The sequence below is a fragment of the Colobus angolensis genome, unplaced genomic scaffold (assembly GCF_000951035.1).
Source record: "Colobus angolensis palliatus isolate OR3802 unplaced genomic scaffold, Cang.pa_1.0 Scaffold21, whole genome shotgun sequence".
Lineage (NCBI taxonomy): Eukaryota > Metazoa > Chordata > Mammalia > Primates > Cercopithecidae > Colobus > Colobus angolensis.
In genome coordinates, this window is record NW_012115266.1 from 3,538,993 (window position 1) to 3,552,490 (window position 13,498).

The following is a 13,498-nucleotide window of genomic DNA, read 5'->3' on the forward strand; positions in this document are numbered from 1 at the left end:
ACAGGCACCCCCCACCACGCCCAGCTAATTTTTTTTTATTCTTAGTACAGACAGGCTTTCACCATGTTGGCCAGGCTGGTCTCGAACTCCTGACCTCAAGTGATCCGCCCACCTCGGCCTCCCAAAGTGCTGGGATTACAGGTGTGAGCCACTGCACCTGGCCCATGCCCAGCAAATTTTTGTGTTTTTAGTACAGACAGGCTTTTACTGTGTTGGCCAGGCTGGTCTTGAACTCCTGACCTCGTGATTCGCCCGCCTTGGCCTCCCAAAGTGCTGGGATTACAGGTGTGAGCCACTGCACCTGGCCCATGCCCAGCAAATTTTTGTGTTTTTAGTACAGACAGGCTTTCACCATAGTGGCCAGGATGGTCTCGAACTCCTGACCTCAGTGTGATCCACTTGCCTTGGCCTCCCAAAGTGCTGAGATTACAGGCGTGAACCACTGTGCCTGGCCAAGATGGAGTTCTGCTACGTTGCCTAGGCTGATCTCCAACTTCTGGGCTCAAAGAATCCTCCCGCCTCAGTCTCCCAAGTAACTAAGACTACAGGCACGTGCTACCATGCCTTGCCTGTTATTTAGAAATTATTTCACTGAACTCTTACTAGACTTCAGGGGCTGTGCTGGCACTTTGGCTTTTTTTTTTTTTTTAGATGGAGTCTAGCTCTGTTGCCAGGCTGGAGTGCAGTGGCAGGATCTCGACTCACTGCAACCTCTGCCTACCGAGTTCAAGCGATTCTCCTGCCTTAGCCTCCGGAGTAGCTGGGATTACAGTCACGTGCTGCCACACCCAGCTAATTTTTGTATTTTGAGTAAAGACAGGGTTTCACCACGTAGGCCAGGATGGTCTCGATCTCCTGACCTTGTAAGCCCCACACCTTCGCCTCCCAAAGTGCTGGGATTACAGGTGTGAGCCACCACACCTGGCCGGCTCTTTTTTTTTTTTTTTTTCAGATGGAGTCTCTTGCTCTGTCACCCAGGCTGGGGTGCAGTGGTGCGATCTTGGCTCACTGCAACCTCCGCCTCCCAGGTTCAAGGGATTCTCCTGCCTCAGCCTCCCAAGTAGCTGGGATTACAGGTGTGAGCCACCACACCTGGCCGGCTTTTTTTTTTTTTTTTTTTTCAGATGGAGTCTCTTGCTCTGTCACCCAGGCTGGGGTGCAGTGGTGCGATCTTGGCTCACTGCAACCTCCGCCTCCCAGGTTCATTCGATTCTTGTGCCTCAGTCTCCCAAGTAGCTGGGATTACAGGTGTGAGCCACCACCAGTTGATTTTTGTATTTTTAGTAGGGATGGGGTTTTGCCATGTTGGCCAGGCTGGTCTCAAACTCTTAGCCTCAAGCGGTCCACCCACCTCAGCCTCCCAAAATGCCGAGATTACAGGCGGAAGCCACTGTGCCTGGCTGGTAAATTGGCTCTTTACAGGCTCTCTTGCAAGGCAGGGATTATTCCCATTGATGAGATGAAGAAACTGAGGCCCACAGAGGTGATTTGCTGACGTCAAGAGAGGCCCCCGCGCCCTGCCCAGGACCCTTCCTGCCACCTTCTCACCTTCAGCACCAATAGATACGAGCTTAACCCCCTTGCTGGCAATGAAGTCCAGGGCCTTGTTAACGTTGGCGATTTTGTGGAAGCGCATCTTGCCTTTATCTGGCCTGGGCAGCCTCTCTCCTGGGTATAAGAGGAGAGGCCAAGGGCCAAAGGTCATGAGAGGCAGCAGAAGCCATTGTCCACAAACTCTCCCCTCTCTACCAAGTCCCGTCCAACACTCCGCCCCCCTATTCCCCCTGCTGTCCAGATGTTCCTGGGTCCTGGGGCTCAGGTGCACTGATTTGACATCCTTACCTGAAATGACCTCCAGGAGCAGCATGAGTTTGAGGCCATTGCGGAAATCGTCCTCGATGTTCTCAATCTGGGTGCCCGCTTTGCGCAGGTGTGAGTTGCACCAGGCAGTGAAGGTCTGGGGACAGAGGACAGCACTCAGACCCTACAATCGGCTCTGGGGGATGTGGGGCACAGTCCTGTCTCCTCAGTCAGGGTAGGTCTCAGAGCCTTGTATTTCTGGATTCAAATCTCAGCTTAGCTTAGCCACTGACTTGCTGTGCATCCTGGGCCAGTCCCTTTGCCTCTCTGAGCTTTAGTTTTCCTGAGAGGGGAGAAATGGGGTCTGGGACCCATGCAGGTCCCAGTTCAGACTTGGGGCACCCGGCCACCGGCACTCTAGCCTTGGGGGTCTTAAACACGGGAGGACCCTTAGAAAATGTTAACCCATTCAAAGTGTGGGGCCCTCTGAGGTTTTGAACTACAGGAGCCAGTGCAGGGTGATATTGCCTTTCTGAAATCTGAAAACTCCTGGACTGAAGCACATCTGGCCCTCAGGGTTTTGCCTAAGGGACTGTCTCTGTGTTTCTATTTTTATCAGTTCTGACCTTCTAGGGTTGTTGTAAATTAGCCTCTGAGTAGACCCTAAGTGTGCAAGGACTCTGTGGGCTGTTGGAGCGTCAGCTGGCACTCAGGCCCAGCCTGATCTCATTTTGTTTTTTTAGAGAGAGACAGGGTCTTACTATGTTGTTCAGGTTTGTCTCAAGCTCCTGGGCTCAAGTGATCCTCCTGTCTTGGTCTTATTACATTGTCCAGACTGGTCTCAAGCTCCTGGGCTCAAGTGATCCTCCTGCCTTGGCTTCCCAAAGTGTTGGGATTACAGGCATAAGCCACCACATCTGGTCTGATCTCATTTCTGGGGGTGACTGCCCACCCCTTCCCCAAGAGTCAGCCTCAGCCTCAGCCTCCATCTGAGATGGGAGGGATGGTACAGGGCTGTGTGTCTGTTGGGGGTAGGGGTGACATGACACTTGGTACACAAGTTTCTGCCAACCTGCCGCCCTTTGGGTCCTGAATTCTGCCTTTCCATAGACTCCCTGGTAGAGTCAGGGTGGGCTCCAAGTCCAACTGAGCCACTCATGCTCTGTGATCCAGGGTCAGCCCCTTTCCCTCTTTGGGGCTTAGTCTCCCCATTTGTGTAATTAAAGGATCAGAATCTATGATACCTTAGGTCTTTCTTCTTCCAACCTGGCAGGATTCTTGGATTCAGAGCATCCCCATACCACAAAGACTCAATGAGAGTCTTTCCTGCCCTAAGGGAGCTCATAGCCCATCCAAGAGTCACATTGGTCTGAGAAGCGCTGTAAGAGGTTGCCAAGGAGTTTATGGGAGGGAAGTTGGATCAGGGCGGGGGCCTCTTGGGGAAGGCAAGTATTTGATCAGAGTTGTGATGGGCAGGAATTATTCAGGAAGGGAAGGGCAGACAAGGGCATTTCAGGCAGGGGCAATCATGCGGGCAAGTGCTTGCTGGCTGTGAGAAACAGTTGCTACGTTTGTTGGACTACAAAGATCTGGGCACTGCTGGAATGGAGCTGGGGTTGTTGGGGTATAAGTGGTGAGAGGCGGGCCGGAGAGGCAGCAGGGGCCAGGTCATGCGCGATCTTGGGTGCTAAGCTGGGGAGTTAAAATTTGATCCAGAGGGCAACAGGGAGTCAGGGAAGCCTCAGGCAGGAGGGAGGTGGGCAGAACTGTCCATGCTGGTTGCAGAGTGGAGATGAATGGCTTGGCACGGCAAAAGGGAGAAATGAGGAGGCAGTCACTGGGACCAGGGCAAGAGAGGAAGGGTGTCAGTGAGGGGGACAAGGCAGGATCGGATGGATGAGACAGAAATGTTGGAATGTAAGCTCCCATGGCAGGGGCTTTATTTTGTCTGCTGCCAAATCCCAGCACTTAAAACAGTACTGGCACATAGTAAGACATCACGTGGGCCAAGGCAGTGTGCTGCTCTAAGACTGTATGAAGGAAGCCCTTGGATGGAGGAGTCACTGGGGAGGAAGAGAGCACAGAGGACCAGGGAGGCGTCAGGGCTAAAGCTGAGCACGAGGATGTTTATTACCACCTTGCAATAAACAACGCTGGACAAGAAAGAAATGAGCCAAATGTCCAACTACAAGAGATGCTGATTGATTTTCAGAGCCTGTATGCTGTGTAGCCGTTGAATGAGTGGATGAGATGGTGACTGCAGGTTGAGATGAACAGATGTTCCTGATAATTTGTTAGGTGACAAAGACAAGTTACAGACTGGCACATGTCATGTGAGGGGCATGCGGACCTGGATGTGGGAGAGGCCCGGGTGGGTGGGGGTAGGGATAGGAGATGTTGCAGAATAGGTAGCAGCTGGAGCCAAGGACAGGGATGACATCACTGGGAAATTGCCGAACCTGGGACTGCAGCTGTGCTTGGAGACAGGTGCAGGGGGAGCCTAAGTGGAAGCCTGTCACCCAGGGCACCCCAGCCGACTCAGCGGAGCCTCTTGGCCCTCGGAGTCATCTTCTGTCATCTAACCCAGTGGAAGTGCTCTGATTCTAAATTCTAGGATTCTCAGATCCCGCAAATTCCACTGAGTACCTGAGTATCCTGCCCTTTCCTGGAGTCATACAGTGTTGGCACACACTGAGCAGGGTCCAATGGCCTTATGGTGCCCTCCTGGTTACCCGCTTGCCACTCCCCAAAGTTTTCTCCCTCTGGCCCGGATCATTTTCTCTTTGGGAACCCAGGTGTCCTGCCCCCTCTACTTGGGAAAGTCTGGGAGTGAAAATAACTCAGGCAGGGAGGGGCCCTGAGTGCCTGATGGGCTGGGCCTGGGCAGCAGCTGCCCCTGTGCCCGTCTCCAGCGCCCCCGAGGTGCTGCCTCAGCACTACGTGTCCATCTGGCTGGAGAGTCAGGTTACTGCGTAAGGGGACCCAGGTCTCCCCTCCTCCTCGACCTATGGCCTTTTCAGCAGACTCAGGGCCCCATGCCTAGGGTATCTTGGAAAAGAATGGGGGTGGGGAAAGGGGTAAAGATCCTTAGGTTGCAGAGGTCCTGATGTCTGACAGTCTGTGATTTGGGGCCTGTCTGTGCTCCTTTCTGGGCTTCAGTTTCTTCCGTTGTTAAATGAGATACAGCGACTATGGACCCCACCCTGGAGACGAGGTGGGGTGGGGTCTGAAAGGACCCTTCTCACCACCCCCACACTCCCAAGTCCACTAGTTGCCTGGCTGCAAGCCCTCAGCGTGGGGTCTGGGAATATTTAACTAGAGAGTGGTGGGAGAAAGATTCTTCTTCCTGAACCCCCTAACTTGGATCTCCTGGGCTTTGCGCAGCCCGTTTTCACCAGCAGAAGTGGGGCAGTGGGTCCAGGGGACTGAATCCTGGTGGGGTGGGGACCCCAGAAACTCTCTTGTCATTTTAAACCCCTCTTGAGGGCTCCCAGCCCTCTCCTCCAGCCCTGGGGACAGCAAGCAGCTGATGGGCAGAGCCTGGGCTGCGGATTAGCACTCTAGGTTAAAGACAAGCTCTGCCCCTGCCCTGCTGAGATGCCCAGGATAAACCGCCCGGCCTCTCAGGCTTCGGTTTTGCGGTCAGGAAATGGGCGAGCACTCACTTTCCGCTGCTGCTTCTCCCAGGCCGGGTCCAGCAGCAGGTCGCGGTCCCAATCCTCCTCCTGTTCCATGTACTCGCCGCCCGCGAAGGGCCCCTCCCGGGCCCCCAGACCCTCGGGCTGCATAACCATCATCATCTTGCTCGGACTCCGGGCTTCGCTCCGCTCGGTGCGCTCTTGGACACCCGGGCCCGGTTAAGTAGGGCCCAGCCCAGCCCCAGATCGAATTCGCACTAAATATGGGGGAGGAGGGAGGGGCCGGATGGGGGTGAAGGAGCTCAGGTTGGACCTGGCAAGGGGTTGTTCTGGAGCCGGAGACTGCAGAACTCGGGGGAGCTGGGGTGGATCTCGCGGCAGAGATCCTGGGTTTGCATTCCCGCTCCGCTACTGGGGCGCTGTGTGACCTTGGGAAATCCACGGGACCTCTCTGAGTCTGTTTCCTCCTCTCCACAATAGAAAGGCCGATAATAATAGTCACCGCGGGCCGCCCTAGAGGCTGCCCTCGAGCTCCTCGTGAGCCTCTTCCAGCACCTCGCTGGTGGGACACGGAGCCCTATCCCCATTTCACAGTCTGGAACACAGAGGCGCCGAGCTGTTTTGCATGTTTTCTGGGGTGATGAAGGGAGACACTTGGGCATGGGGAACGGCTCTGAGCCAGCTGGATGGGCTGCAGCAGGGCTATTAATATCGGGGCGGCTAGGGGGAGTAGGGGAGAATGTGCTGAGCCGGGAAACCCCGACACTACCCCGGCTGCAATTCAATCTCCCGGGCACTCCTGGCCCCGCCGCCAGCGGGCGGGGCTCCGGCGGGAGGAGAGGGGCCTCCAGGGTGGGCGGGTCAATCGCGCGGCGAAGTCATCCGGGCTTCAGCGCCGCGGGATTCCAAGCGCCCCACGGCTGGTCCGTCCGTCCAATCAACTCGCCGCGTCGGCCGGCCGTTCCCTTAGAGTCTGAGCGCTCGCCTCACCCCTTCCTAGCTTCTATTGGCCGTGGTAGACGTCCGTCTGTCGCTATCTCCGCCCCAATACGGAAGCGGCCTAGCCCTGCGGCTGCGACAGCTGAGTGTCCAGGCCATGGGGCAACCCTGGGCGGCTGGGAGTGCGGATGGGGCGCCCGCGCGGCTGCCTCTCGTGCTCACCGCGCTGTGGGCCGCGGCCGTGGGCCTGGAGCTGACTTACGTGCTGGTGCTCGGTCCCGGGCCGCCCCCGCTGGGACCCTTGGCCCGGGCCTTGCAGCTGGCGCTGGCTGCCTTCCAGCTGCTCAATCTGCTAGGCAACGTGGGGCTCTTCCTGCGCTCGGATCCCAGCATCCGGGGCGTGATGCTGGCCGGCCGCGGTCTGGGCCAGGGCTGGGCGTGAGTGGGGTGCGGGATCCGGGGGGAGAAGTGGGCGCCTTGGACAGTGGGGAGGGGCCCCAAGACCTGAGATGGTAGAAGCGGGTTACATTAGGATTCAGGTTGTTAGAGCCAGAAATTTTTTTAGAACCTGGGATGGAAGAGCTATAATTGAGTGTTATTCACTCACAAATACTTATCGGGCACCTACTAGGTGCAAGGTATTGTTACAGGGACGAAGGGTACAATAGAACAGATTCCTGATACGGAGCTAATTTGAGGGGGGCAGATGAGAAACTAGAGGAACAGTAAGTAAGCAAATCATATAGAAGCTAGAAGGTGATAGTAGTTTGGAAACAAGAAGTGTAGAGCAGGGTAAAGGGGTTGCAAGTTTCAGTATTAAATAGGTGGTTAGGCCGGGCGCGTTGGCTCACGCCTGTAATCCCAGCACTTTGGGAGGCCAAGGCCGGCGGATCACTTAAGGTGAGAAGTTTACCAGCCTAGCCAACGTGGTGAAACCCTGTCTCTGCTAAAAATACAAAAAAATTAGCCGAGCGTGGTGACGCATGCCTGTAATCCCAGCTACGCGGGAGGCTGAGGTAAGAGAATTGTTTGAACCTGGGAGGCAGAGGTTGCAAATGAGCTGAGATCCAGCCACTGCACTCCAGCCTGGGCGACAGAGCAAGACTCCATCTCAAATAAATAAATACATAAATACATAAATAAATAGGTGGTAAATTCTCATCACAAAAATATGAGTGTTTGAGGTAATGGCTATCCTAATTAGCTTGATTTATTCCAAGTTGTACTGATAAATCATGACATCACTTGGTATCCCATGAGTATCTACTGGAATTTGTCAATTTATGCTGTGGAATTTGTCAATTTATACTGGAATTGTCATTTATACTGGAATTTGTCAATTTATAATTAGAAAATAAAAATTAGACCAAGTAAGGCTCTACACACAAATTTTATGCCGGGCACAGGCTTTCGCCTGTAGTCCCAGCTACCCGAGAAGCTGAGGCTGTAGTGCGCTGTGATCACACCTGTGAACAGCCACTACACTCCAGCCTCAACAATGTAGCAAGACTCTGTCTCTGACATTTTTTTAAAATTAATTTTTAAAATAATATAAATAAATACATGGTCAAGATAGACCTCACAGAGAAGGAGGCATTTGAGCAAAAAACTTGGAGGGGGTGGTGGGGGTTAGCCATGTGGGAATCTGAGGGAAGGGTGGTCCAGGCAGAGGGAACTAGTGGTGCAAAGGCTCTGAATCAGTTGTGTGCCTAGTATGTATGTTCCCAGAACAGCAAGAAGGCCAGTGTGGCTGTAGTGGAGTAAGAGAGGGGAAGAGATGTCACAGATGGAAGGATGTTGTAGGACACTGAAGGCTTTGCTTTTTACTAGAAATAAATTGGAGAACCACAGGAGAGTTTTAAGCAGAGGAGGGTCAGTTTTGTTGCTGGGGTGAGACTGTACAAGGAGGGGCAAAGATGGAATCAGAGACCAGTCGAGAGGCTATTGCAGTAATCCAGAGAGTTCCTGGCGACCTGGACAAAGGGGTGACCGTGGAGGAAGGGAGAGATTTGCTGCTGGATGTCAGTGGCTTGAGAGAGGTCTCAGGATTGGGGCTGGAAGAGACCTCAGACCTGTAGTGCTAGAACTAGAAAGACCGGGGACATCTTGTTTATCCTGCATTTACTTGTAAAGAAATTGAGGCTTAGCCAGGGCGAATGACTGTTGCTGCTTCCTCAGGATGTGCTCCAAGGCTGCCCTGTGCACAGCATGGGGCACCTGAGCTGCTGGGGGAACTGACCCTGTGGTTCCTTCCTGCAGTTACTGCTACCAGTGCCAAAGCCAGGTGCCGCCACGGAGTGGACACTGCTCTGCCTGCCGCGTCTGCATCCTGCGCCGGGACCACCACTGCCGACTGCTGGGCCGCTGCGTGGGCTTCCGCAACTACCGGCCCTTCCTGTGCCTGCTGCTTCATGCCGCCGGTGTCCTGCTCCACATCGCTGTGCTGCTGGGACCTGCACTGTCGGCCCTGCTGCGAGCCCACACGCCCCTCCACATGGCTGCCCTCCTCCTGCTTCCCTGGCTCATGTTGCTCACAGGTGGGGAGCCTGGGAGGCCTCTGCACAGAGGCAGGGGCCCTGGTATTGGGCTGGGGAGTACAGCCCATTCTGGTGGGAGACGGGCTTTCTGGCCTGGGGGACCCAGACCGTGTCAGTGATGGCCAGAAAGGGCAGCTTGGTATTCACCCGGAGGGGCAGTACGGAAACTGGTGCGTTGAGGCAAGGGCAGTGGTCTGGCCAGAGAATCGGGAGGTTCTGGGAGTTGCTGAGAAAGGAGAAAGACTCATGGGAGTCTCTGCGTGGCAGGATGTGGAAGCGCATTCTAGGGGCATTTCTAAATGAGAGAAGCAGTAGGAACAAAGGCTGGGAGGGTGGGCAGGGAATTGTGAGAATTAAGGCCAGATTGGTAGGGAGGCCTGGCGGGCGGGGTCCTGAGAACTGGTGTGAGGAGATGGCTCTTATTTGACTGGATAGTGGGGAGCCAGTGAAAGTGACAGGCAGGGGAAGGCCCAGTTATGGGAAGCTGGGGAGGGCAGACTTGGATCAGCAGGCTGCCTGAGATACCATGTTCTGGACGACACATATGTCCTCTTCCCCCGACACACCTACAGGTAAGCCTCGCTGGTCCTTTTTACTCTTTGTTTTCTACCCCCAGAATGCTTTGGCGTTTCTCGCCCCCATTCCTCCCTCCTGACCTTTTCATGGTTCCCTCTATCACTTTGATCTACAGTGAGGAACCTCTCCGGCTACTCCGAGTAGTCACTGTGCCTCCTCATCCTATCCAAGCCCAGCTCTGTGCATGGACCCCACCTACAGCCCAGGGGAGGCCTCTGGCAGTGGCCCACTGGGGTTATCAGTCTTCATCTGCCCACACCAGCTTCCCAACAGGTCCTCCTCTGCCCTCCTCAATGATCCCTCCCTCCATGAGTCCCAGCCCTCCAGCCGCACTGCCCTACCTCCTTGTGGTCAACACTCACTCCCCTCAGTCACGGAAGACTCTGGCTCAGTCACAGACTCTCTCTCAGCCCTGCGCCCTGTGGAAATCAAGGGTGTCTGGAAGTTTGCATGAACAGCCCCCTCAATGCCTGGATGGCTTAGCTCTTGGTCTCCTCCTTCATTTTTCTTTCCTTCCCCTCCTCCCATGTCCACACCCCAGTCCTGGTAAGAATCCAAAAATGAGTCACCCCTGAAACCACCCATCTCCCTCTCTGCTCCCCACCTCCTCTCCGTCTTTTACTCCTCCAGGCCCTGGCACCTGCTCCATGAGCCCGCAGGCTCGTGGCCCTCACTGCCCGTCTGCCTTTCCACCTTCACCACCGACGTCCAGCTCAGCGCTCATCCTTCCCACCATTCTCCTGCCAGCATCGCAAACTTCCTCCCTCATCTTCCTTCCACAGTGCCTTCCTGGCTTCTGTGTGTCTGCCTCTGGCTGCTGAGAGCCAAAGGCACTGGCAGTCTGTGGCAGGTTGATGCCATGCCATGTTCACAGCTGCTGACCTCAGCAGGACCTCGGCTATGCCTGGCCGTCCTGTTTGCTCATAAGCTTGCTCCCCGCAGCGACAGCGGCTCAAATCTTCCCTGCTCTCCCACCCTCCAAACTCCGGCACTGAGAAAGTGAGACATCAGCTGATGCATCCCAAGTTATGTTGTCCTCAAATCCCCAAGCCCGGCTGACTGTTCCCAGCTTCTTGTGTTTGGTGCCTACCTCCCTGCTTGGAGGCCTCAGGCTGTGGCGTCTGCCTCTCCTGCAGGCCAGGCCCCCTCTGCCCTTCCGGTTAGCCACCTTGGACAAACCCTCCCTTGCCCTCATATCCTCCTCCAGTGCTTGCCCTGCTCTAAGCTTCCTGAGGGACTTGCCCAGGCTCATGGCTGCTCGTTCCCTGCCTGCTCCAGCCTGGCTTCTGCCACCACCACGCACCCAGGGATCCGTCTCCACACACTCCAGGACCCACTTGAGTTCTTGCTTTATGAGACCCTTTAGAGTCATGACGCTGCCAGCCCCCTAGCCCCCGAGAAGTGTTCTCCGCCTGGCATCACCGATGGCTGGGACCTTGATGCGTTCGCCTTCCTTTCTGGTTGCCCTTTCTCATCTTTTATCTGATTCCTAAGAACCAATTTCCCCGTGCTCCTGTCTAGGCACCGTTCCACCCTCACTCTGCACACTTTGGCAGGTCTAGCTGCGCCCACAGTCTCAGGGCTGCCTTGCACCCCCTACTCGCAGAACTGCTTGTCCAGCCTGCGCTTCTCCCTGTGCTTGCAGACCTGCAGACCGTCCACCCGCTTGTCTCACAGGTGCCTCTGGCCTGCCTCAGGACCTTCAAACAGAATGGTTTTTTTTTTTTTTTTTTTTGAGATGGAGTCTCGCTCTGTTGCCCAGGCTGGAGTGCAGTGGTGCGATCTCAGCTCACTGCAACCTCTGCCTCTCGGGTTCAAGTGATTCTCCTGCCTGAGCCCCTCAGCTTCCCAAGTAGCCGGGTTTACAGACGCCTGCCACCATGTCCGGCTAATTTTTGTATTTTTTAGTAGAGACAGGGTTTCACCATGTTGTCCAGGCTGGTCTCGAATTCCTGACCTCAGGTGATCTACCTGCTTTGGCCTCCCAAAGTGCTGGGATTATAGGCGTGAGCCACCGCATCTAGCCAGGAATGGCCTCTTTAATGTCTGTGAGCTCCCCAAGGGCAGAGACACCCTCTAGTGCCTGGCATCGCCTCCAGGGCTGAGGAGGTGCTCACCAAGTCTGTGATGCACGAATGAAGCCGTATCCCAAGCAGGGGGCTGTGTCTGCCCAGTTTACCAGTGTGTCCTTGTCACCCAGCACGGGCTGGCCAGCAAGTATCGACACAGGGTTTGATGAGTGGAGGAATGAGCCCTGCTTTGTGGTGGAGGGGCGTGGGTAGAAGGAAAGCCGGGCCCCACTGGCACTCCCTGATCCTCTCTGCTCTTTTATTGCAGGCAGAGTGTCTCTGGCACAGTTCGCCTTGGCCTTTGTGACGGACACGTGCGTGGCGGGTGCGCTGCTCTGTGGGGCTGGGCTGCTCTTCCATGGGATGCTGCTGCTGCGGGGCCAGACCACATGGGAGTGGGCTCGGGGCCAGCACTCCTATGACCTGGGTCCCTGCCACAACCTGCAGGCAGCCCTGGGGCCCCACTGGGCCCTTGTCTGGCTCTGGCCCTTCCTGGCTTCCCCATTGCCTGGGGATGGGATCACCTTCCAGACCACAGCAGATGTGGGACACACAGCCTCCTGACTCCAGGAAGAGCCAGAACTGTACAGGGAGGAAGGAGTGAGAGGGGGGCCCCACCCCTAGACTCAGGAAGGAAGTTGGGTTGGACCTTAACATCTGCATTGGACAACTCCACCCCTTCCTTGGCCTTGCACTTGTCCGCCTACACACCTACGTGTCTAGGGCTTGGGCCATGATTTAGGCAGAGGAGTGCAGAGGAGGGTCTGGCAGGGGGCTGCCTAGCTGCCCCTTTGCCAGGTTAATAAAGCACTGACTTGCTTCTCAGCCTCCCTCCCATCTTTGCACAGTTTCTGGCCCCTCACTTTGTTGCTGGGGCTGTTTCTGGGACCCTCTGTAGGGCCTGGAAACCCCAGAATGCCTGAGGCTCTCAGGGACTGGGGCTCTATGTCCCCCGGCCTGGGTGAGTTGGGGGTGGGGTACCAGCAGGACAAGGCAGTATCCTACTGATCCAGGCTATGAGAATCCAAATGTTCTTTCCCAGGTTTGGCATTTTATAGTTAAAACATTTCTGCAACAGCAGTTTCATGGAACCTCTCTTAGCTAACCTGGCCCATGGGGCAGCAGTTACGCTCTGAGAATCCATGTGGTAAGATCATGGTGCGGCAAATGGAGGCAGGATTCGAACCCAGGTCTTTGTGCTTTTGCCTTTACCCTTGCACAGCTGGAGGAAATGAGTAGGAAAGAAATCAAGGTAAAGAAATGTGCTGGGGCTGTTTGGGCATCTGTGGAGGGTGGTGCTGAGAGGGCTAGGCCTGTACCTCTCTGGACTCTTCAAGAGCTGCTTGTTAAACGTTTCTGTATAAATAGTCAACAGAGATCGCCATTTCCACATGGCAGGCTTAAACACATGAGTTCGTCTGTTTTCTCTTAGGATCTCTCTAAGATGATAGTAAAGAAAACCAAAATATATACAAACGAAAAGAAAACAGGAGGGAACACAGTAGAACAAAGAGCCTGACCACATTTTCTTTTTTCTCACTCTGTCACCGGGGCTGGAGTACAGTGGCGTGATCTCGGCTCACTGCAACCTCTACCTCCTGGGTTCAAGTGATTCAGCCTCCCGAGTTGCTGGGATTACAGGTGCCCGCCACCATGCCTGGCTAATTTTTGTATTTCTAGCAGAGATGGGGTTTCACCATGTTGGCCAGGCTGGTCTCAAACTCCTGACCTTGTGATCCACCTGCCTCAGCCTCCCAAAGTGCTGGAATTACAGGTGTGTGCCACTGCACCTGGGCATGCCCAGCTGATTTTTATATTTTTAGTATAGACAGGGTTTCACCATGTTGGTCAAGCTGAACTTGAATTCCTGGCACCCGCCTCTACCTCCATCCCCCAAAGTGATAGGATTACATGCACGAGCTACCGTGCCTGGCTGACA

At 55.1% G+C, this 13,498-nt stretch overlaps 2 protein-coding genes across 2 annotated transcripts in view; one reads left to right on the top strand and one right to left on the bottom strand.

Annotated features, from left to right (window-relative positions):
• Positions 1-5,697, bottom strand: part of ACTN3 (actinin, alpha 3) — a 16,091-nt gene extending 10,394 nt beyond the window's left edge. Inside the window, 3 exon segments of the mRNA XM_011942426.1 lie at positions 1,515-1,668; positions 1,843-1,957; positions 5,466-5,697. Coding sequence (XP_011797816.1) covers positions 1,515-1,668; positions 1,843-1,957; positions 5,466-5,600 — 404 coding nt within the window. The 5' untranslated portion in view covers positions 5,601-5,697.
• Positions 5,698-6,302: 605 nt separating this feature from the next.
• Positions 6,303-12,959, top strand: ZDHHC24 (zinc finger, DHHC-type containing 24). Its single transcript, XM_011942425.1, has 3 exons — positions 6,303-6,815; positions 8,637-8,914; positions 11,828-12,959. Exons 1-3 carry the CDS (start codon positions 6,535-6,537, stop codon positions 12,121-12,123), a joined length of 855 nt encoding a protein of 284 aa, XP_011797815.1. The 5' UTR covers positions 6,303-6,534; the 3' UTR covers positions 12,124-12,959.
• The last annotated feature ends 539 nt before the right edge of the window (positions 12,960-13,498 follow it).